Source organism: Sorex araneus, chromosome X (assembly GCF_027595985.1).
Source record: "Sorex araneus isolate mSorAra2 chromosome X, mSorAra2.pri, whole genome shotgun sequence".
In the NCBI taxonomy this organism is placed as follows: Eukaryota; Metazoa; Chordata; class Mammalia; order Eulipotyphla; family Soricidae; genus Sorex; species Sorex araneus.
In genome coordinates, this window is record NC_073313.1 from 183,092,282 (window position 1) to 183,118,031 (window position 25,750).

The 25,750-nt window shown below is 41.9% G+C and overlaps 1 protein-coding gene across 25 annotated transcripts in view; it reads right to left on the reverse strand.

Moving 5' to 3' along the window:
* CLASP1 (cytoplasmic linker associated protein 1) overlaps nt 1-25,750 on the reverse strand; it is a 242,752-nt gene that overhangs the window by 41,834 nt on the left and 175,168 nt on the right. For 15 of the 25 annotated variants that reach the window (XM_055123330.1, XM_055123324.1, XM_055123312.1 and 12 more), the window contains 8 exons: nt 25,422-25,445; nt 23,670-23,914; nt 21,509-21,572; nt 18,314-18,477; nt 13,611-13,689; nt 12,498-12,641; nt 3,564-3,707; nt 2,586-2,692 (listed from right to left, as the gene is read on the reverse strand). In XM_055123330.1, the coding sequence (XP_054979305.1) occupies nt 2,586-2,692; nt 3,564-3,707; nt 12,498-12,641; nt 13,611-13,689; nt 18,314-18,477; nt 21,509-21,572; nt 23,670-23,914; nt 25,422-25,445 (971 nt within the window). The remainder of the gene's footprint in view (nt 1-2,585; nt 2,693-3,563; nt 3,708-12,497; nt 12,642-13,610; nt 13,690-18,313; nt 18,478-21,508; nt 21,573-23,669; nt 23,915-25,421; nt 25,446-25,750) is intronic. The other 10 variants (XM_055123331.1, XM_055123325.1, XM_055123332.1 and 7 more) reach the window with 1 other exon arrangement.

Below are 25,750 nucleotides of genomic sequence, written 5' to 3' on the forward strand. Positions count from 1 at the left end.
TCTCCATCTCGGAGATGGGGCTGCTCTAAATCACCTAGTGCCAGAATTCGAATATCCCCTCAGACAAGAATTAAAAGCCATCTGAGAACGGCCTTCTTCCACACGGTGAATGACAGGGTGACCTGGGCTTGGGGAGATCCTGACGGAAAGTTCTAGCAACTGGCTGCAATCCAAGCAGACTGAAAACAGAAGCCAAAGACGACAGGAAAGGGGTGAGTTGGACTGACCAGGGAGGAGACAGAAGGGCACCAGGGGGTCTCTGGGCCCCTGCTGTAAGAGCAGGGGGCACAGCCAGTCACAATCCGAGGATAGTTCTGGTCCCATTTAGGAAAACAGTGTAGGTAGATGAGAGGTCTCCAGACCTTGTCCAAGTCACTCTGGGTGGGCGGGGTGGGGGCTGGGGTGGAAGCTCTGCGAACGGGCGGGGGTTAAGCAAACCCCTTCCCACCCCCTGTGGGAGCCTGGCCTTCCCAGTGAAGGCCCACTCTGATTCTGTAGGGACTCAAGCCTATGACAGAATGAATCCAGAGTCTACACAAAATGACCTTTCACTGTCACACTGGATGGTGCCCAGGAGTTACTCCTGGAAAAGTGCTCATGGGGTTATTCCTAACAGTGCTTGGGGGACCTTATAGTGCTGAGGTTCGAACCCAGGGCTCCAGCATGCAAAGCATGTGCCCGAGCCCTTTAAACTATCTCCCTAGACCCGCTAGTCAATTCTGGGCTCTGATGGATTATGCTGGCACTGTATATTAGCAACAAATTATAACAACAAAGAACTTGAGTTTTCTAGAACAAAATACTTGAAATCTACTTTTTGCTTATCACCTACTACAAGGAAATTACCACTATGACAGTAAAATAAGTAGAAACTGTATTATAAAAGAATGTTATTAATGAGTATTGTAGAATGCTCCTAAGGAGTGCTATATCACTTCTACACCAGAGCACAATTTATACCATTTACACAGAGCACAATTTAAGGGGAATGTGAATTTCTATAACATTATCTCCCAACAGGAAAGAGACTGTCTTATACAAAAGTTGACCATGTTTTATACAAAAGGTAAACCATATATTTTAGATACAATTTTACCATCGGGGAAGAGTTGGCTAAGCCTTAGTCATATCTAGGAAATTTAGATAGTACTTTCATTAGTTAGATCTCAGATATCTAACTATAAGAACCTGCTGAAATCACTACAACACACGCCAAATTTGGAGATGTTTCATCACATGTAACGCTACTCAAATTAATGTGGGGGACGGGGAAGGGCACTTTAGAGATAAGCAGCAGGTAATAAAACAACTATACAAAATATTTTTTGTTCTTTAAGAAAACTGCAAATTTGTCAAGCTACAAAATATTTACAGGCAAATGAGAACTTCAGTGGTGAGGAAGGCAGTATTTGGAAGACTTGATGACCTAAAATCTTTTTTGCCATTGAAGGGAAAATGGCATACTTGCTGTACTTTTTAAAAATAATTTTAAGATCTTGATGTTAGCGAGTCCAAAGACTAAGTTTCCCGCATCCAGGCACTGGTGACCCCTGGGATCTGGAGTTCTTGTAGACAAAACACAACGTATATATGGTGTCACAGCTCCAGACACTGGCTCTGTCCCCATAAGTCTGATCCACAGGGACACTCTTAAGTGGAGCCTCGAGACTCAAGTCAAGGTGTCACTATGATCACCGTCCAGAGACTTCTAATGCTCTGACCAAATGGAATTAGTTTAAAGAGTCCAAGAAAAAGCATTTTCTAAAGTCACTGTCCTATGTTTAGGAGGCTAATGTTCACATGTGCTCAACGAGGAGTCTGAAAATCAAATTTTACTAATTTGATTCTTAATCCTTCTGCCAGACCACTGAAGTGTTCTACTTCAGCCAGAGTGATAGTACAGCGAATAGGGCGCTTGACTTGCATGCGGCCAACCTGGGTTCAATCCCCAGCACCCCATATAAGTCCCCTGAACCACCAGGAGCAATTCCTGGGCACAGAGCTGGAAGTCCTGAGCACCACCAGGTGTGGCCTCAAAATGAAACAAAAACAAAGTGTTCTGCTTCCAATGTGACCCCATGTCATTTGATACCAACTACACTTCAAATGGCCATTTGGTGGAAAATGACTCAAGAATATGTGTGGCTGGACTATGGAAGTCTTAGAAGACTCACTCCCCTCCAGGCACAACTATGGCTGCAGAACAGGTGGCAGGAGTCAAAGTGGCATCCAAGTGAAACCAGACTAAGTAAAACTTTTGATTTTAAAATCAACAGGGCAGGCCGGGGATGTAGCACTTTGCTACAAGGCAAAAGCACTGGGCTCTGGGCTTGTTTCCCAGCACTGCAAATTAAAATAAAATCTATAGGGTACTACTTGTGTTTAGAAGAAGCAGCAGCTCAGAGAACATTCAGGGAACTTTCACCACCCAATTTTCCCAAAACAATACAGTTAAGATGTGGGTAAGAACTAGACTCCCTGGTCTCCTGATACCAACTTGTTTTTGGTTTGTGTCTTTTGCCTACAATATCTGACATCTGAGGAGGTCTCCTTAGTTCCCGCACTTCCTGCTGAAATGGCATTACCTTGGAGAGAGGCCCCCGTGGGAACAGTTGGTTGGTGAGGTCAAAGGGCTGGTCCTGCTGCTGGTGTGTCGGGAGGGAGTCCGGCCAATCGTATTGCTTGGAGAACTCTGGGGTGAAGAAAGAATAAGCAGCATTATTCAACAGTTTCATATCAATAGTACTATGATTTTCTTGGTCTTCTAAGTCACATTTAAATCAGACGGCAAAATTTGCATAAGCAAAGTGGTAATGGTCAAGATTTAAGTACATATAGATAAGACATGAAAAACATTCTTAAAGCTCAACAATAAATATTTGATTTACTTCCAAAAGGCTGTACTAGAATAACGGATGCAACTGAGCATTTGCATCTTCATATTGTGGAGAAAACAAACAACCAAAATAGGACTAACTCAACTCCATGACTGAAGGACTAAACAATCCAGAAAATTTTAAACTGATGTTGGGGTTCCTGCTGGCAAAGCTCCAAAACCAACTGGACCGGCTCAACTGCGGAAATGCTCCCAGGACCCAGGTAGGGGGTGACAGTGGAGCTGGCAGGAACTCCCAACACTGGCTGAGCAACATAAAGTAAGAAAAAGGCCACACTGGGGCTGGAGAAATAACACAGCAGGAAGGGTGCTTGTCTTGCATACAGCTAACCTGGGTTTGACCCCTGGAACCACATGTTTCCCCCCACCCCAGGCCCATCAGGAGCGATCCCAGAGTGCAGAGCAGTAAGTCAAGCCTGAGCACTGCTGGGCATGCACCTCCCTCCACTCTCTCCTCCCCAGATCCCCCAAAAGAGGCCGCATCTAAAGGCCAGGTTGACTCATTTATTGGTAACCTGGCAGCATGAGACAACAGCCCCTTCCGGAGATTCACAGACTTTTAAACAATAACACGTGAATGCTGGTTCTTCTACTAGAACAAGTTCTACACGGTCCAGCCTGAGGTAACATCCTCCATCCAAGTACCCATTGCAACCAAAGCACTCACCACACTGGTGTTACTAGAATTCTTGAGGTGGTTATGAAGGAGTTTAGTGGCACCATCCTGGAATGTTTTTGGCAAGGCACCAAGTAACATGGTAAATTCCGGAGTATTCAATTCAAACAGAGAGATCAGCACAATTTGTGCTGCCTAAAAAGAAAAGAGAAGATTAATTTAGATAATGCACAATAGCATGTCTTGGTTCAAAAATGCTTCTTAGGATTGTTGTAAAAGAAAAACTGGGTTTCATGAGTAATGTGAATAAAGAGGACATCTTTGATATTCAGAAGCAAAACCAAAAAGGATCTGGGGAAAATGATGCTGCCAATTACAAAGAGTCAAAAATATCAAACTAGAAAGTAAGTCGTTTTCATTTTCGTGCCCTGGTTTTAGGATTTCCACAGCATGTTAATGAATTCTTATATTTTTTCCTTGGTTGCCTAGGAAGTTGCTAAACATATCAATAAAACAAGAAAAAATATGGGCAGTGCTAAGATTACTGAGTCCATTAAGTCAGCGCTAGATAGGCTCCCATTGTACCCTAGAAAGAACAAGTTTCTAAATGAACTACAGTATCTTTTGTTTTGGAGCCACACCCAGTGGTGCCCAGGGCTTCCTCCTGTCTCTGTGATCAGGGATCACTCGTGACAAGGCTTAGAGGAACATAGGGGAAGGGATGCCAGAGACCGAGTCCAGGTCAGCGGCATGCCAGGCAAGCACCCTACGTGTCGTACTAGTGCTCTAGCCCCTAGAGTATCTTTTTGGCTTTTGCTGTGTTATCTTAAGAAACTAGTCTCTTCTTTCTTTTTTCCTTTTTCTTGCCCCTCCCTCTGGTTTTTGGGCCACACACAGTAGTACAGAGGGCTTACCCCTGCTTAATGCTCAGGGTCACTGCTAGCAGTGTTTGATAACCACACATAATGCCAGGAGTCAAACTGGGACTTGCCATGTGTAAGACAAGTGCCAAAATGTCTGAACTATGTCTCTGGCCCTGAAACCACTCTTTCCACCCTGCTCCCAACTCAGAAATATTAGAATACAGATCTTAAACACATCTGAAAAATGCCCTACTTTAGTAACAGCTAGCTGAGAAGAGATGGCTTTTGGGAAGGCGAGCAGCTAAAAGAGTATACAGCAAAATCACATTTTTCTGCTCTTAAAAATGTTCTGCTCTTCTCCACTACTCAAAACAACACTCAACTGGACTGTGTGCAGTCACAGCTGCAGCGAGGCATGTTAAGCCATTAGCTGAAGCAAGTTGTTATCAGAAGAGAGCCAGGCTTCTCCAGCAAGTGATGTGCTTTCTATGGTACTAAGGGCGTAATGCAAGACTAAACAACAGTGCCTATGGGATGAGTTACAAAGCTTTCGATCTAGAAAAACTACGCCAAAAGAAAATTTTAGTAAATATTCACCAGCATTTCTTAAAAATTTCTAAGAGCCAAATGGAAAGAAAACTCTCTTGAGTATCTTTTGCCTAAAAGCAGACTGATTTTCCCAAAGATTGTATTTTTGCTTGTTTGTCTGTTTTGGAGCCATACCTGGTGATGCCCAGAGGCTATTACTGGCTTTGCACTCAGGAATGATCCTGGCGGTGCTTGGGGTTCCACAGCAGATGCTGGGGATCAAACCTAGGTTGGCCACATGCAAGGCAAGGGCCTTACCTGCTGCACTGTCACCCCAAAGGCTGCATTTTTATGGTGATAGCAATTATCCTAATATTTTCTTTAACATAGAAATTACATAAGAACATGGCTATTGAGAAATTCTTTGAAAAATAAATGCTACAAAACATTTCACTGCATTTATTTGCAACACTAAATGTAAGGCTAAATTAAGATAAAACCTGCTATCTGTTCCAGGAGAAGAAAGAAAAATTCAAATACACAAAAGGATTTAATCAAAAATAAAAATTCATCATGACTTTTAAAAGATCATGAAAAAAAATCTTTACAAAATTAAAAATATTTCAACATGTCTAAATTACGTATTAAGTAAAAATATTTTTATTCATTGTCTCACTTTTCCCCACCTTGACCTTCAAATATAAGTCACCTATAGCCATTTAATCCAAAATAAGTCACAAAAGGGGGTGTTCAGTCTGCTTTTAGGATTTGACACTATCATTACTGTTCTAAAATATACAATCTAGCATTTCATTTTGAAAATAGTCATGATAAATAATTATCAGGAAAGACCACATTTTACCACCAATGTAATTGTCACCATGGTATTATATATTTATGTAAGAGCAAATACCAAAACCATGCAAAGTATTATGTGCATTAAAATAAAAAAAATTAGATGTTAGGAAAAACACATGCAAAAAGAGAAAAAACTGCACTTTACAGAGAAAGAAGCTGTTTTGGATTTTAACAGGTGAAAAAAAAAAAATGTGTATTTTGGAGAAAGAGAGTGGGTTTGGTCCACAAATGCCTTTGCTCGGGGCTTACTCCTGGCTCTGTGCTCAACTCTGTGTATGTATGTATATTTTTGTACTATGTCTCTCTAGTCCTTAGAAGTTTATTTTATTTATTTATTTATTTAGCTTTTTGGGTCACACCTAGCAACTCACAAGGGTTACTACTGGCTCTGCACACAGGAATTACTCCTAGTGGTGCTGGGACGGCCATATGGGATGCCGGGGACCGAACCCGGGTCGGCCGCGTGCAAGGCAAATGCCCTACCCACTGCGCTATCGCTCCAGCCCGGGAAGAAGATAGCACTTTTAAATTATTAAACAACTATAACAACTTCCTTCTTATTGTCATTAAAATTGCTTTACAAAATTACCAAGAAGGTATTTTGAAACTTTCACATAGTTTGTAGTTTGCATCTGTATTATTCCATTGAAACTGGGAAGCAATCTAAGCTCAACATTGGCTGTTTCTTTGGAAATGAAGTTAATCATAAAACACACCAAAACACAAACATTTCAGAGGCACACGCACGCACACGGTATTATTTTTAGAATTCTTCAAAATCTTTCTGGTCTTCATAGGAGTAATAAATATTAATAAAATAAAACACAAACAGTGAAGTGTTTGGGTTTTTTGATTTTTAGAATTAGTAGACGGTTGTAAATCTACCTGTTTACAATTTTCTTCCAAGTTTCCTTCTCCAGGCCCAGAGCAGGTTGAAGTTGACCTAGCGGGGAAATCCTCACCTACTCGACTACGCTGAAGCGGGGACTGACAAACAGGAAAGGGGGCAGTTTAATCAGAGACACAGCAAGTGCTGAAACCATGGTCATCTGTGAGCTGACAAAGTACCTGCCTTCCTTTATGAAATCACGGCTCTCTACGTATATAGACTAATTGGGTATTTGTCATCTATATTTGCCATCTATAAGAATGTTTGTAAAAGGAACTACCAGTTTGAAACCTCAATCATTTCCTTATTAGTTTTTAAGAATTATGACCCTTCCTAAAAATAATCATGTTTTTGCATTTACCTGATGGAACGGATGACAAAGGGATTGACGTGAGACTCCAAAAAGGTGGTCACAGTATGGCTGAAACCTCATTTGGTGCCCAAAGCTTTGGCTTTCAGAATCAGTCTTGCTGCTTTCTAACCAGTAATCTTAACTTTTATTAGAAATTTCAACTCCTGCAGATGACTTACATTCCTGGCTTCCGGCAAGAGCATCTTATGAATCTCTGGTTTTCTTTAATATGCTTTCCTCCTCTCTCACATTTCTCACAACACTTGGGCTAAATCTATTTTTACACCTGACAGAATAGGTGCTAAACATTAGCAAATCACACATGACACGCAAACGTGCAGAGTTCTGCATCTGAAGCTATAAACACACCACTCAAAATTTCAACCACAATCCCTGTGATTGACTGGGTGGCGGGGGGCGAGGAGAAAATCTTCTAAATGCTGAAAATTTTAGTTCTACACACAGCAGCAGTAAAACCAAAACAATCCAATAATAACAGCAGTGATCTTTATTACTTCTCGTTTCCCCAACAGTGGCTAGGTCAATCAAGCACTATTATTCCCATCTTATGGACAATCAAAAAGAATGAGGCTGAATCACTTGTTCACACACTACCAAGTGACAGAGATGGAAGTGCAATCGAGAATGAACTGTAAGATGGAATTCTCACACCTGCAAACGGGGTGGCTGGCTACTGGGAAGGGGCAGAGCAGCTGAAGTGTGGACTGGACAAGGCCCACCCCCCTCGGCCCGCCCACCGCACTAGCGAGCACAGCCCGAGAGCACACAGCGCCGGGGCAGCATGTTCTGGTGAGGGCTGAAAGGAGCACGCCTCCATTTCAAAATATCAAATACCTCAACACCTCTTCTCACGAACCACCCCAAAACCCTGAGATGAGGGGCTGGAGTGATAGCACAGCGGGTAGGGCGTTTGCCTTGCACGTGGCCGACCCGGGTTCAAATCCCAGCATCCCATAGGGTCCCCTGAGCACGGCCAGGGGTAATTCCTGAGTGCAGAGCCAGGAGTAACCCCTGTGCATCGCCAGGTGTGATCCAAAAAGCCAAAAAGCCAAAACAAAAAAACAAAAAAACAAAAAAACCTGAGATGAAAATGGAAACAAAAGGTGAAAAAGCATTCAAGTCCACAAGCGAGAGCTGCATCAGCTGCCAATGTCTTGAAAGTGCCTTCCCAAACAGAATCTCATAAACATGAAGAATGACTGTCCGCAAACTCCCCAGTACCGTCTGCGTCAAATCAATACATTCTCAAGGGAGGAAGGGGTCAATATGAGAAAAACTTGAGACTCAGCGCTTTTCAAATATTTGGTATTAGAATATAGCATTGCCCTGCTATTAAGAAAGTAAGCAGGATACCAACAAGAGAACTTGGCTCCTAGTCACAAAGTATGTTTAAAAATATCAAGAGTTTTCCAGTACTTGATAGAATCTTGTACTAATTCTGCAAATAAAAGACGAGAAGACACACATATATAATTAAAATAGAAAAGGGCATTCAACTATGCAGCTGTTAGAAAAAAGGAGGTCATGAATTTTGCATATAAGTGGATGGGCATGGAAAGTATCATGCTAAGTGAAATGAGTCAGAAAGAGAGAGACAGACATAGAAAGATTGCACTCATATGTGGAATATAGAATAACAGAGTAGGAGACTAACACCCAAGAATAGTAGAAATAAGTACCAGGAGGTTGACTCCATGGCTTGGAAGCTGGCCTCACATTCTGGGAAAAAGGCAGCTCAGATAGAGAAGGGAACACCAAGCAAAATGTGGTTGGAGGCCACGCGGGGGAAGGGTGAAGCATGCTGAATGTAGACTAGAGACTGAACACCTTTATTGCAAACCACAACACCTAATTAGAGAGAGAGAACAAAAGGGAATACCCTGCCACAGTGGCGGAGTGGGGTGGGGGGAGATGGGATTGGGTGGGTGGGAGGGATGCTGGGTTTACTGGTGGTGGAGAATGGGCACTGGTGAAGGGATGGGTTCTCGAACTTTGTATGAGGGAAACATGAGCACGAAAATGTATAAATCTGTAACTGTACCCTCACTGTGACTCACTAATAAATGAAAAAATAAAAAAATAAAAAATAAAAGATGTGCCCTGAAAAAAAAAAAGAAAAAAAAAAGAAAAGGGCATTCAATTATTCAGAGTAAAAGGCCTCTCTGTTTCACATTTTAATAGATTTGAAATACAGGTTTTATTATTTGGCTTTGGGTATTCAGGGACCCTGAGGTACTGGGAATCAATCGAAGGCCTTCCTAATGCAATGTGTGCACTCAGCCCGTTGAACTATCTTCTGGCCTCTAAAGTAACAATTTTATTCTTTTCTAGGTGCCATGGATCAAACCCAGGGAATTTACTGCGTGAAGCATGTACTCTTCCAATGAGCAATGATCCACAGCCCCAAAGGTCAAGTTTAGCTCTTTGAGCACAGTGATCGATGGCATTGTGCAATTTTTAAATATAATTTAGAACTCTCACAATAGAATTAGGTACTACATTCATTTAGACAATCTTTCAAATAAATCTCAAATTCTTGGGTAAGTCAGTTGCCTCAATTATAACAGCATCTGTATTTTTAATACATATTCAGTGGGTACTTACATCTGAATAGAGTATTTAAATAAAAGGTGAACTTGTCTCCAGGTAGGATGAATCTGCAGTGCTTAGTACTGCAGTAGCATCAGGTAGTGGGTAAGCGGTAATAAGGCAAAAGAACACAAACTGTACCTTAACACACACACCTCTTTAAATCAAACAACCTTGCTGTACTAGTCAGTACTGGGTGCATACGGTACTGAAAGTCAAACAACTTAAAGCCACAGATAAAAAAAAAAAAAAATCCAGAGAAACTGAGAATGCAGAAATGCATCAGCTAAGCCGAACCTCATCCTAATGGGCACAGCTAGAGATCAAAAGAAAAAAGAAAGAGCTGGGGGCTGGAGTGATAGCACAGCGGGTAGGGCGTTTGCCTTGCATGCGGCCGACCCGGGTTCGGTACCCCCAGCATCCCATATGGTCCCCTGAGCACCGCCAGGGGTGATTCCTGAGTGCATGAGCCAGGAGTGACCCCTGTGCATCGCCGGGTGTGACCCAAAAAGCAAAAAAAAAAAAAAAAAAAAAAAGATCTATGCTTAAGAGTTAAAAGGAGGAGCGAGAGCAATAGTACAGCAGGTAGGCATTTGTCTTGCACACAGCTGACCCAGGTTCGATCCTTGGTATCCCTGTGGGTCCCCCGAGTACTGCCAGGAGTAATTTTTTAAGCGCAGAGCCAGGAGTAAAGCCCTGAACATCGCTGGGTGTGACCCTCACCACCACCAAAAAAACCCTGTAAAGCCAAAAAAAAAAAAAAAAGACTTAAAAATTAAAATTACCAGGTAATGCTGGAAGATTAGGGGATGGGAATGAAGCATAGGAATCAAACCCAGAGTCTCATATATGCAAGGCAAGTACAGCTGAGAGCTACACCCCTAGCTCCACTATGGAAGGCTTTGGCTAGCCAAAAAGAGACTGGAGGCATTGTAGGCAGAACAGATTTTGACAGAATCCCAAGATTCCTGTGCCCTGGTATGCACATGTGTATAATGCCTTGTTCAAGAGTGAGAAGGATCTGTGAGTGGGAGAGAACAGGTCTCAAATCACATGACACAGTAGACAAGATTCTGGAGGGAGAAAGTGCCTGCCATTGAGACAGGCTGGGGGGGGGGGCGGGAGGGGAACTGGGGTCATTGGTGCTGGGAAATGTACCATGGTGGAGGGATGGGTGTTGGATCGCTGTATGACTGAAACCCAACCATGAACAGCTTTGTAACTGTGTACCACACAGGGTATTCAATAGGTATATATATTTATTGAATAAGTATATATAAGTGTATATATACTTATGAAGTATGCTTTGGCATATGAATACACCATGGGAAGCTTGTGAGGCTCTCCCATGTGGGCAGGAAACTTTCAGTAGCTTGCCAGTTTCTCCCAGAGGGAGAAGTAGGTTATAAAATATCTTTAAGATATATATATAGAATACATATATATACATACACACATATATAAATTAAAAATAAATAAATAAAAGATTATTGAACCTTCAACTAAAAAAATTAAATAAAGTGAAAAATAAAGTCCCTCCCTAATTAAAGAACTTTATTCTACCCGCTGGAGCGATAGCACAGCAGGTAGGGCGTTTGCCTTGCACACAGCTGACCTGGGTTTAATTCCTCCGTCCCTCTCAGAGAGCCCGGTCAGCTACCTCGAGTATCCCACCCGCACAGCAAAGCCTGGCAAGCTACCTGTGGTGTATTCGATATGCCAAAAACAGTAACAAGTCTCACAATGGGGACATTACTGGTGCCCGCTTGGGCAAATCGATGAACAACAAGACAGCAGTGCTACAGTGCTACTCTACACGCTGCCTTCACCCCCTGTTGAAATGACTGAGTGATGACCAGGGGCCACACACACAAGCTTGGTTGTGGTGCTCAATGAGGCCCCACTCCGCTAAGTTAAGGAGCCTGCACGTGTGCTGGGGAAGGACACGCAGCTGGGGGCCTGGGCCCTTGCTGGCTATAGTGCTTGCCGGGCACTGGAGACTGCAATTCAGGGCCACACATCTTCCAGTTGTAGGACTCATGGTGGCTGTACTCTGCCGTTGTGATGCGAGCTGGCTCTGGTGTGGCCAGAACAGCAGAGGGCCGAGCTGCCAGACACCAGCTCAAAGAGCAAAGCCATCTGGACCACGTGCCTGCCCACCTGACCTCCCAAATCAAAGACGGCGTGTTACAGGCCTGGGGTGTGATCACAAGCTTTTTAATTTTTTTGTCCGCTTGTTTTGGGGCCACCTAGCAGTGACTCCTGGCTCTGTGCTCAGGGGTTGCTACCAGCAGTGTTGGGGATAATGCACTGCCAGGGATCAGACCGGAGTCAGCTCCATGTAAAGCAAGCAGGTTAATCCAGGTACTATGTCTCCGGCCAATATATTTTTACCCTTTTCAAATTCAAGAATTCATTATGTCTTAGCAAACATTCAACCCCAGTTTACTATTAAGCACCTTCGGATTAGGTAACCTTGGATATGTGATCACACCTTTGTGTTTCCACCTTAGGGGCAAAGGAATGATTGGTCGGTAAGTCTGGGAACAAGCATGGCACATGCCACAAAGCTGGTCTAAGGAAAACCAACGTCCTCGTGAGAGACAGTAAGCGACTGGTACTCATATTCTAAAACACAACAACATTAATGACTCTGCAGAAAGCCATGACCCTTCACACTAGACTTATATTTCCATTTTTATATTCAAAGATTAATAAGTAGGTGGAACTAGAGAGAGAAGGAGATACTAACAAAGCTTTAGTTTTCACAAGAAAAGCAAAACATGATAAAGGTTTGCATACAGTAGAATACCACTGAGTAATAAAGACAAGGTTTTCTAACAATGGTCTGTACATAATGTAAAGTTTAGTGCCCCTGGACATACCTTTCTCACGTCTGAACTCTTTGGTTCTGTTGTCCAAGTTATAATTCTAGAAACAGCAAGTCTTGTCTCACTGGAGTTCACAAAGTCTGTGGGATCCATCTGCCTAGCAAGAGACTCAATGTACTTCAGGATTGCGACTTTGACCTGAAAGACCCAACAGTTAGAAGCATCAGCACATGGTGTGGCTCTCTGAATAGAATTCTGAGTGAGAGACCAGCAGACATTACTGAGAGGGGCCCTTCTTTTTCCTGGCATTGTGTTCCTACCACAGGGGAAAAGGAATAACTGGTGCTAAGTCTGGCAGCTGAGTCTTCATTCCTAGTCTGCAGAGCTGACCAGGTGTCATCTTCACTCATGCCACAAGCCACTGACAGGGATCCGACTGAGTAGGTTGTGGGATTTCTAACACCTCTGTTACCAGAAAGGCACTCTGCACTCTGAACTTATTTCTGTCACATGTTCAAGAACATGCCTTGCAAGGCAGCATTTTCAGTCATCAAGCAGATACTCTGCCTAACTTCTCTGCTGAGCTCTCAGACCTTTTGACCTCAAAAGAAAGGGGTCACCCCAAATTCCCAAATCAAATTAACAATCAGGGCTGAGCCGGGGGCTCAGTGATAGAGCATGGGCTTCACATGTATCTGGGGGTCTATTGCTGGCACAATTAATAATAATATTCATGTATTAGAATGTGAAATTTTACAAAAATTACAATAAGATATCTACCTCAATAAAGAACACATTTCTAGTTTAAACATTATTTGTAAAAAAAATATATATCCAAATATTGGTGATGTTATGAAACAACCAGAGCTCTTATACTGCTGGTGGAAATATAATAGATGATTATGGTTTATTATTTCCTTTTTATTTTTAAGATAAGGTTAAAAATAAAGAGGAAAATATATAAAATAAAGTCAAATATATACCGACCCAATGAACAAGCAATTTATCTAATAGGTATCATTAGTAGCATTTCCACAGTTATATAAAAATGTTCGCAGCAGATTTATTCATAAGAGCCAAACACAAAGCATATATACAAATATACAAAGTAACACATGTTAAGCAAATGTGACTTGTAGAGGCAGAAGAGTATTAACAGTTACCAACCTTGAGGTTAGGAGTTTGTGTCTGATCCACAATAAATCTCATCAAAATATTAAATTGTTGATCAAATGGAAAGGAATCCCTAATGTTAAAAAAAGAAAGCTTGTTTAGAAAGATTACAAAAATAATGTCAAGCCATTATTACTTATTACTTATTAACAGTAATAAGAAACTTATTACTGTTAGATTACTATATTTCAAAAACAAGCCTGTACACATTTTGAAAGTACTTTTTCTTATGTTTAACTATTGATATACATTATATAAAAAATTTAGATAAATAAAAATTTTGTCCCAGAGTACACAGTACACTTCACAGTGCTATCCTAAGAATCATGGCTAATAAACTAGAGAAAAGATTCGTAACTGAATTCCCATGGATCTGGTCATCACCTCTCTGGCTATCTCTCTGACTATGGTTAACATGAAAACTCTTCCTATTCCAATCTCAACTTCTGTCCCAACTCTGCAGCTTTAGAGCTAGTGCTCGTTAAGTTAATAGCACTGTCCCCTTCCCTTGATCCTGGCTAGGTAAGTGCTCAGGATCTCTAGCCTGTAGCATCAGCACAGGAGAGCACGTAAGGGATACTTAGCAAGAAAAATTCCCCAGCCAGTTACCAAACATACAGAAGCCCGGGGTCTGGGCAGCCCTTCTCTTGCTCCACTGCTTTTCCTTTACTCATCTCATTTCTTGCAGTTAGCACACATCTTTAATCCAATCAAGTGACTGGGAGGGCTCTAGGCCTGTCAGTATTTCCCTCCCTGAAAATGCTGCAATCACTCCAATAGGAGTGATTGAAACTGCATGGAGTCCATGCGGATAATGCAAACGTTAATTTCCATGCTAAGAGGGAAGATAATGCAATGCAAACTCAATTATAATTGAGACTGAGTGATTTTCATTGCTTTCTTTGGCCTCTTGAAGATCTTTCTCAACTTACAGAAGGATTATAAAAAGAATAAATCTAGGGCCAGAACAAGAGTACAGTGGGTAGGACACTTGCTTTGCATGTGGCGGACCTGGGTGTGATCCCCAGCACCCCAGTCTCCCAAAGTCCTGCCAGGAGTGACCCCAGAGCACAGAGCCAGGATTAAGTCCTGAGCAAAGCTGGATGTGGCCCCCATCCCCACCAAAAAGCAAATAAAGAACAGATCTGTAAGATTCGGTATTTGAAAATTAAATTAAACAACGCAGTAAAAACACAATGTGTATGGCACAGAAATCCAGTATTACTATCATTATAATTTTTAATAGTCAAGTTGATCCAATAATCCCTCCTTTTTACCCACATTTATTTGCACACAGAAAGCTTTAAGGACCACTTCAGAAAGCAAAATACACTTCAGTACACATGACTTAAACAAGTCATACTAATTCTATAGTACTGACAGAGCACACATGAAAAGAAATCCCTTTCTTCTGCAGTAAGGAAGCACAAGAAAACACTCAAGGAAGAGTTGACCAGTGATGCCCTGCTATTAGTCACGCGAAGGGAAGGAAGCAGATGTGGAATCAAGTCTATCCTTTGGGCAGTAACTCTCACCCATCACTAGGACCCCCCCCCCCCCCCAACATGGCCACAACTGAGAGCAACTTTAAAGGCCTTCACACCTTTCTAGCTTTCTCTCACCCTTTCTTTCCTAGCCCTTATGACTCCATTCTACATAGTCATGTATGGGAACGCTCCAGAATCCCACTGAACCCCAAATTATGCAACAAAGTCTGGCTGCAAGCATTATACTGAATTCACTGAAAATTAAATGAAAAGTTTATAGGTATAATAAAATTCTATAGTGGTGCATGTGATAGTGTCAGATTTCCTTTTTCACTAAAATTAAAACAAATGGATACTTTGGTAGTGTAAGGGTGTGTATCTCCTGAGATCATTTTCTTTCTGTTTTTACAATGAGAACATATATTTGCACTGGCAAATAGTTAAAAGAATTCCAAATGATGACACACAGAGTTTTGTTTTGTTATGTTTTAACACCTTTTCTGGTAGGAAAACTTTTTTTTCCCTCAGGGTCAGAGAGAAAGTACAGCGGCTAGGCACTGGCTCTGCACATGCTGGTGCTGGTCAGACCCATGGTGTTGCAAACGGTTCCCAAACACTGCCCAGAGTGGCCCCCAAAACAAAACCAAGCAACCAAAACACTATCCTAATTTCTAGCTTGAGAGCTGGTATGGTTAGTAAGGCACTTGCCTTGCACACGGGGTCCCGAGTTTGATCCCTGACATGACATATGGTCCCCTGTTAAATGGCAGGAGTCCCTGAGCACAGAGCCAGGAGTAAGCCTTGATCATAGCCTGGTGTGGCCCGCAAACCCAAACAAAGAAACCTGCCTTTTTTCAAAACTTTTCTCATTTCAAAATATCCAGAAGACAACGGCCATGATCCCAGAGGCACACAAACCAATCTCAGAATGCAGCAGCTGCTGGCAGAAATGCTCCTGGACTGTGAACTAAGCTTTGGCCCCGTGCCGCCCCGGGAAGGGAAGGGTTTTTGTCCCTCGGCCTTTTCCCCTTTGCGGCAGCATGGCGACCGCCACTGGTCAGAGCCAATTGGACAGAGAGGTAGGAGCTTGCAGTGATGGGGTGCTTGGGAAATCTCGCAATGGGTGGGGTAGGGGGCAGTCCTGCTCCCCGCCCAGACAAGATCCCGAGTGACTGTCCACGGCTCCTCCTCTCCTGAACAGCCACGATCCCAGAGGCACACAAACTAGCGGCTGCTGGCAGAAATACCTCTGGACTTAATTACTGAAGTACCAGAATTCCAAAATCGCGATAGCAGCCACGCGACATCATTTGTTCTTCATTATCAGCAATAGAAAACAAATTATCAAATGATGCCTTTTCGGCAGGTCTGATTGTTGAGGAAAATTCCAAATAATAATAGTGGGTTTTCTGTTGAAACACTGAATGTAATCAAAGTAAAGAGAGAGTAAAGTGAAAATCATCTGCCACACAGGCAGGGTGGGGGGTCGGGTGGGGTGGAGGGTATACTTGGGGTTCTTGGTGGTGGAACATGTGCACTGGTGAAGGGATGGGTGTTTGATCATTGTATAACTGAGACTTAAACCTGAAAGCTTTGTAACTGTTCTCACGAAGATTCAATTAAAAAAAAAAAATCCAGAAGAGTTAGTATCCGTCTGTGTTATCAGTCTGCTAGGCAAGGGCGGCTGCTGGATGAACACTAGAGATTATGTGGGCAGAAAAAATTTCTAAAATGACATAAAAAATTAAGGTATTGAAATATTAAATTCTTCCAAATGGTGTCAATATTAGAAAATATTTTCTACTAGACAGAAAAAAAATCCATTTTAAAAACTTCCCATTTGTTTTTGTCTGTCCTAGCCATTCGCAAAAACCGGACCACTCATAGAAGATAATATTTCAGCTCATAGTGGGACATTTCAGAGAACGTGAGGATGGAGTAAGAGTAGATATTGTGTGGGTGACAAAAAAACAGTCATGAGAATCTTTTAACATGAAAATAATCTTTCCCTTCTAAAAAGACATCGTAGCAAAGGTGACGTAAAAGCATATGGAAATGTGCTCAAAGTCACTAATTATAGGGAAAAAGAAATTAAAACCACAATGACAAATTATCTCACACCTATTTGAATTGTCATTACCTGAAAGGTAAAAGATAAGATACAAGGGCTGATGAGAATACTGAGAAATGGGAACTCAAACACTGCTGGTGGAAATACTGCTACAACTATGAACATAGTATAAAAGTTCTTCAGAAAGTTAATACAAGTCTACTATGTGACTGGGGAACAGGATCAGAAGGAAGTAAAATCACTGTCTAATCCAACCACCCCTCCTTATTTTTTTTTTTAGCATTATTTATGACAGCTAAGACTCAAAAGCAATCTACAAGGCCACTGGGGGCTGAATAATAAAGGACATGAGTTACATAAACACAGGGGAATATTACTCAGTTGCTTAAAATGAAGCATTCCTGTCACAACATGGACGGACCACAAAGCGTTCATTTACTAAGCTAAATGAAATGAGTCGAAGAAGATAGATATTATATGATCTTGAGATGGACTCTGCTTTAAAATATATATATATATATCTCAAAGGACCAGGCTTGTGGCTCCAGCGGCAGAATACATGTTTTGCATGTAGGAGGCCATGGGTTCAATCCTTGATATTCATACCCCCCACAACCATCAACTGTTGGGTATATACAACAAAAGTTTAAAAAAAAGACAAAAACAATAAAACCACAACAGGGTTCGGGAGATGATAAAGTTCGAGCACATGCAGAAGCAACAGGTTTGATCCTTAGAACTGCATGGTTCTGAGAGCACTAACTCATAGAAAGAGAGGAGAATGGTGCAGGGTTGTCAAAGGCTAGGAGGTAAGGGAAAGGGGAGATGTACATTAAAATGTACAAAGCTCCAGTTATTACATGAGGAAGTTCTGAGGACGGAATGCATGGCATAGTGATTATAGTTAATAATGTATGCTATATTGGAAAGTTGCTAAGAAAGGGGATCTATGTTACCATAATATCCAAAAAATGGTAATAGGAGACTAAGAAAGTGTAGACTATCCTTATTATAGGTATCATTTATCAATAAATATGGTATATCAAATCATTCTGTTGCACATCCTAAACTTACCCAATGTTATCTCAATAATGTCTCAAGAAACTGAAAAACAATTGATAAACCTGCTAAACATTTACCTTGTGACATCGAGAGCCTTCTGAACTTTTGCTTGTACAGACCCAAGTAAATCTGCTCCCATTTTCTTAAGCAATTGTGTCAGAAGAACAAAAAGCCAGTCTTGCAAGTCATCTTTATGAATTATTATAAAATCCACGAGAGTCTCCAAAAACATACTGAAAACCTGGACACAAATAAAAACCAAATATTTCACATTCATAAATCATGATTTCTTCCAAGTCTATTAAACATTATAAATGTCCCAATTTGCTTTTCCCAGACTTAGAATTAGGTGACACTGTTAACCATTGGTCATGTTACAGAGGCATATGTAGTAAAGTAAATAAAGGAAAAAGGATGGAAACTTACTCTCTGTAGTGAATTCCACCGCAAAGCAGGCCATGCAACAAAACAAATTTCATGTTAGTTCACAGTGAATTAATACCATTTTCATGCAGTTTCTCATAAGATTTGAAAATGGCACAAATTGCTAACACTCTCTTCTTTATTACTAAGACTTTGAAAATCAATACAGAGAAACTAATCTTGCTGAAAAGTATCACTGTAATCCTGGAGGACTTCCTCTTTTTTCCCTTTCCTTCCTTTCACATTTGAATTCTATTCTTTTATTGTTATCTGGCACTGAAGACTATTAAAGAACTGGGGGGGGGGGAGGGCCACTCCTGTTTATTTTGTTTTATTTTCAATCATGTATCTTGATGTGCCAAGATACTATGAGGTAAGAAAGAGTATAGCTCAGAATACTGCTGGTTCATGGAATCCTCAAATTGCTATGTAATTATTACTACTTAAGGTGAGACAAACCACAGCAGAATATCTCTGAACCAGCTTCAGAGACATTAGCAGTGCTGTGCCTCTACTTGGGTCTACCGGGAAAACTCAGTCATCATTAACACCTACTTAATTTTGAAAGCAACTATTAACCACCAGGGGTCTCCCTTGAGACAGCTCAGAAAAAAGTCAGTGAGCCTCAGCTGTGAGATGACTTAACTGGCAAATATTAACTAAACTGAGACCCCCAAACTCACTGTACAAGAGCCTTCTGATGCAAACAAAATTCCTTCTTTAGTCTCATATTCTGGTGCTGAATCAGCAATCTAGAGGTAATGGGTAACAAAAGTTTCATCAATGTCAAAAACGATCTAATAGCCCTTATGCCACGTATGCTTTAAGTTTTACTGCTTCCAACAATAGCTTAGACTTTAAAATCTGATGATTCTATTTTTGGCTATCTGTGTGGCCATTAAATGCAACCTCTCCTGAATTTTATAGTTAACATTAACCTTGCTATGAGAGCACTGAAGACATGCTTCAGGATACTGAGTGAGAACTCTCCCAGCTGCCCCTGCACTCATCCTCTTATGCTCTTATGAACATCTAAGAAACAGAGCTAATAGGTTTCTGCACAAGGTTATCAGTAAGTAAGTGCTCAGTGATTGAAGGGATATTTTAACGTTACAAGGGCAATTCCTAGAAGGAAGATAAGACAGAAAAGAGGAGGGAGATCACAGTAACTGACTTTTTGGACTTTCTGGCTAAGCAAAGGTTTTTTTCCCCTTGTATGACTTTTAAAAGAGACCTAGTTTCACAATGAAAACCATGGCATAAGAGAGCTACATCGCACACATCACACACTTTATATGCTTCTGCTGATTTAAGATTCTATCAATTCATCAATTTCTATTCTGGTTTCTGTTTACCTACATGCTAACTTGCCCTCTATCACTACCTCCCATTTGGGGGTGGAGGGAACCGGGCCATACCCAGTGGTGCTCAGAGATTATTTCTGGCTCTGTGCTCAGCAGTCACTCTTAATGGTGCTCAGAGAATCATATGTGGTGCCAGGAATCGAACAGAGGTCAGCTGCATATAAAATACAGGCTTCCCTAATTTTTTTTTTCTTTTTGGGTCACACCCGGCGATGCACGGGGTTACTTCTGGCTCCCGCACTCAGGAATTACTCCTGGCTGTGCTCGGGGCACCATATGGGATGCTGAGAATCGAACCTTAGTCGGCCGAGTGCAAGGCAAACGCCCTACCCACAAGGCAAACCCACTGTGCTATCGCTGTAGCCCCAAGTCTTCCTTAATTCTGTACTATCGCTCTGTGCTCCCCACTCCAATTTTCTTCCCTAAAAAGCATCTAATAGCTTCCAGAAGCTTCCTTCTAAACAAAGGCATTTAGTACAGATCTAGACCCCAAGTAAACTTTTGCAAAGGCACTGCTTCTAGAAAGGCCTGTTCCCTGCCCCTGAATTCCCCATCAGGAGACATTCCTTTGGTAAAAAGACAGTCCTTAGTCTCAACGCCCTCCTTAGCCACAGGACGTAAGGCCAACCAGCTAAGCAGCCGTGCCCCAGCCAGTTCTTAGGGAAAACAAAATCCCATGGAGAGATATCGAGAACCTTAAAAAAACAAAAACAAAAACAAAACATTACATAAATGCTCCCATTTTTTTTCTATCTTGTCCTAAACACACAAATTTAATATGGGTTCCCAAAAAAATCAACCACTACTATCCTTTTTAAAGTCACTACACTGTTACCCAGCATTGGCCCACATTTTTTTTTTTTTTTGCTTTTTGGGTCACACCCGGCGATGCACAGGGGTTACTCCTGGTTCTACACTCAGGAATTACTCCTGGCAGTGCTCAGGGGACCATATGGGATGCTGGGATTTGAACCCGGGTCGGCCGCGTGCAAGGCAAACGCCCTACCCACTGTGCTATCGCTCCAGCCCCGGCCCACATTTTTTGTCAAACAGAAGGCACACCAAAATATCTGCTGAGTGACAGACTCTCTCTCCAGTGTTACTCTTACTTAAAACACACTTTAACTTGATGTTTTTTAAGTTCAATTGGTTGGGTAATTGGTTGGTTCAATTGGTGGAGTTTTGGTATTTAATTTTGCATGATCTAAACTTCACTATAGGAAACTATTTCTCATTCTTCTTTTACTTTTGGACCACACCTGGTGGTGCTCAGGGCTGACTTCTGGTTCTGTGCTCAGGGATCACTTCTGGCAGGCTTGGGAGAACAAATGGGGCCGGGGAGCAAATCCAGGTTGGGTGTGTTCAAGTAAAGCACCCTGCAGGTGGTACTATCACTCCAGCCTCTATGTCTCATTTTGAAGTAGTGTATTATACGGTTCACACAGACATGCAGATAGGAATGTAAAGCACGACTCTCAGACTTACCTTGCTATGAGGATCAGCAAACATTCGGGTGAAGATTTCACATAATCTTTTCAATTCTACTCGACTAGGGAGAATAATACAGAAAAAATATATTTAAAATGCAGTAAGTTAGCTGAAATTAGTTAAAGATCTGACTTTTTTGAGGGGAGGCATATCTGGCTCTGCACTTGAGGCTTACTCCTGGCGGGGCTCCGGGGACCACATGGGGTGCCAGGAACTGATCTCAGGTTAGCTGCGTGCAAGGCAAGCTCCCAACCTGTTGTACTATCACTCAAGTCTCATGTGATTTTATATTTTTTAGTTTTGGGGTCTCACCCAATGATGCTCCGGAGTCACTCCTGGCTCTGCACTCAGGAATTGCTCCTGGGGGTGCTGGGAGGGACGGGCATACAGGATGCCAGGGATCGAACTTGGGTCAGACCAAGGTAAGGTATGGTAAGCAAGGTAAGCGCCTTTCCCACTGGGCTATTGCTCCAGCCCTCCATGTGATTTTTAAAATCCCTTTATTTTAGTCAACTTATATACTTTCTTTTTATGATTTTTTATATACCAATAAGTCTTTTTTTATGAATTCATGATGAAGTTAAACAGGAAGATAAAACCACAGTGGTTTCTACCTTCAAATCCTCTTGTATTATCATTGTGTGATCGTAATCCAAACATCAAAGCTTGTAACTATCTCACAGTGATTCAATAAAATTTAAAAAAAAAAAGGATTAAAAAAAGATAAAGAAAAAAAAAACACAGTGGTTTTGCTCTCATCTTCAGATGAGAACACGGAGTTATTAGAGACTGACTGCCCAAGTTCACAGATGTAAAAAAAGACAAGGTCGTGAATGAAATCCATATCTCTCTCTCTCTCCTGCCACAGGTGAAAGACAATGGACTCAAATGGGAAAAGCATGTGTGTGGGGGTCCGACAGCGTTTAATTTAGTTCTACCACTGACCATGTACTCGGATATTTTTATAGCCAGATCATTTAGCAGGTCCAAAGCTCTCTCATGGCCGCTGAGGACTGAAGGAGAGAGCACATCTTGCCAACAACGTGCTGGAGGCAAAGCCAAAACTCATTTCATCCTAGCAGCTCTCTGCTTTCTCTCATCCTTAACTGTACTACTGAATCATTTGCTCCCCTTCATTGGGGGTGAGGAAAAAGTTTCGGCCACTCCCAGGGGTGATCAAGAGCCTCCTGGTTCAAGGGATCTTGAGCTGCTGGGAACCAAAGCCAGCGCTTTACACACACACGGCAAGTGCTCTACCGCTGAGCCATGTCCCAGGCCGCTGAATCCCACTCACATGTCAAGGCTGGATAGAAGGGTCATCACTTGCTGAAATCATTCCTGAATAACGTCCCCTCATAGAGACGAGACAGCTGGGACCAATGATACTTTGACGATATTAATAACTCAATCCATATTAGATGGGTGCTTACCAAGAGATTTCTAAAGAGAATACTATTACTAATTGATGGCCTCCATTTTAGTCTCTTACTATGCGAGTGTGTATATTTAAACATTGCTTATCAAATTATCCGAAAGTGTAATGAATGATTTCAACCTGCAAAGTTGCTTTATTTTTATTATTTTGGCTTAGGGCCCACATCTGGTGATGTTCAGGGGTTACCCTTGGCTCTGTGCTCAGGAATCACTCCTGGCCATGCTCAGGAGACCACCTGGAATGCTGGGGATCAAGCTTAGGTCAGCTGCGTGTGCAAGCGCCTCCTCTCTCTCTCTCTCTCTCTCTCTCTCTCTCTCTCTCTCTCTCCCTCCCTTCCTCTCCCTCCCCCTCCCCTCTCTCTCTCTCTCTCTCTGTTGGGTTTGAGGTCACACCCAGCCATGCTCAGGGCTGACTCCTAGCTCTGCGCTCAGGGGATCACTTCTGGAAGACTCAGGGGGTCATATGGAAGCTGGGGATTGAACCTGGGTTGACCGTGTGCAAGATAAGTGCCTTATCGGTTGTAATATCACTCCAGCTCTCCATCCCCCCACCCCACAAATACTTTCATGTTTTTGGAAGGCAAAGACCTTAGCCCTTTCAGTGTCTTTTTTTCCCAGCGCCTGAAACTGTATCAGCCCTCCATTAATGACAGAAACGAGTTAAGCCTGAGGAGTGCAAAACAGGACTCAAACTGAACCCACAAATTTGTCCTCTGGTCCTCACCTCAGCGTTCTTTGGCTCTTCAGTAAGTTCTGCAGGCCTAGAAGCCCTTCTTTCCTTTCTGACCAGTTTGAACTAGCACAGTGGTTGAGAACTTCCGCTACATCCTCAGTCTGCCGCAGATAATGGGGAATGCCACCATTCCTGGAGCCATAGGAGCGCTCAGAGCAAACACTCGAGGCATCACTGTTGGCATCGTCATCAGAATACATCCCATATGGCTCATATCTCCTCCTCACAGGCTTCTTCTGCCAGATCCAGTGAGAAATGGGGGTGATTGAGGAAGAAATGGAAAGGCGAAATGACCATGAGTCATACCAAACAAAATCAACAACAAAGAGTTTAAATGAAAAAGAAAAACACACACATACACACACACGCACACACACAAAACAGATAAACAACACACCACATTTTCCCTGTGCTGTTTATAGATTGGGGAAACAAAAACAGAAGAGCAGTCACCTAGAAGGTGTAGTAAAGTGAAAAACAGAGCGGTCCAGAGAAAGGAGCAGGTTCCCAGGAAAAGTGTGTATGGTGCCAGCCAAATGGACCTTGGGTGATGGTCCTGCTGCCATCTGCAGGGACTGTGTTACCCCCAGGAAGCCCGGAGCTCTTGAACTTCAGTCCTTATCTTTAAGATGGGGACAGGGTGACTTTTCACAGGCTTGTTGACAGGGCAAGATGTGTCTATTAACTGATCTGGCTAATCTCCTAATTTATGGCAGGTATATGCACCCGGCAACCTCCTCAGAATTAAGAGCAATGGATCATGAGGGTGATTAGTCTATGGGCAAATGTGCTCTTAATATTCAGGATTTCTTCAAGTATAAAACTGAAGAATCAAAATAAATAAAACTGATTATCAGTGGCAGAGAAACCTACATAAAAGACCCTTAGATCATCATTTTGTAACGTAAGGAGGAGGCTTCCTGTAAACTACAATGATCACTTTATTCATTCCTTTGAAGAGAATATGTTCATTTACTCAGAATTTAAAATCATAAAATACATAATGAATATATCAACAGTTATATAAAACTGATAAAAATTTTAATACAATTTTTTTTTCTTTTTGGGTCACACCTGGCGATGCACAGGGGTTACTCCTGGCTCTGCAGTCAGGAATTACTCCTGGCGGTTCTCGGTGGACCATATGGGATGCTGGGAATCAAACCCGGGTCAGCTGCGTGCAAGGCAAACGCCCTACCCGCTGTGCTATCACTCCAGCCCCCTTAATACAATTTTTGAGAATAAGTTCTTGGCCTAAACTATACAAAAATCATTTTCTAATAATGTGGTTTTTTTATATACTCCAATCAGCTCAGCACAGTTTTGCTTTCTGAGGTCTGCTATGCCATCATAATTATTAACAGCACCTCCTTCCACACTCAAAAGTATCTTTGTTAGAATGATAAATTGGTATTTATACAGAAATTAGGTTCCTAGAATAAGAGAAGAGTTGAATAAATCCATTCATAAAATAATGACATCAGAGTAGACACACACTGAGTTAATAAATAAAATGAAACATTAATTGGAACAGAAGAGCTTGACAATCAAAAGAAACACTAAAACAAATGTGAAAGGTGACTGATTCCATCACTAACAAAAGCTTCACCAGATTCAACAAAATCATAATTCAGACCAGAATTTCTAAACAATATTTTTTGGGGGGGTTGCTCTCACTAGCTCCTAAAATACTTGCAACAGCAAAAAATGAAAGTTGTAAAACAAAAGTTAAAGCACCGGTACCTTGCTCCTGGAGTCTCCTAACAGCTGTAGGCAGGAAAATATTGAAGGGTAGGGAAAAAGCATAGAGAATTATGTCAGAAGCATATGTGGGGATTGTTCTTGCAACAAAAGTGTACAGCAAAACATATCTGAGCAAACAAAAAATACAGGTTAGCAAGCGGTTCATATCAAGCGCATAATAATCAAGGAAGCTTCCACAAATGGCATTTCCTACACTCTCACAGCTCTTACAAGACCTGTGACCACTTAACTCTTTCTTGTAGTAATTAGTTGCTTAAACTGTCCTCCTACCCCTGAGGTGCCACTCTAACGTCACCATTTGTTCCACT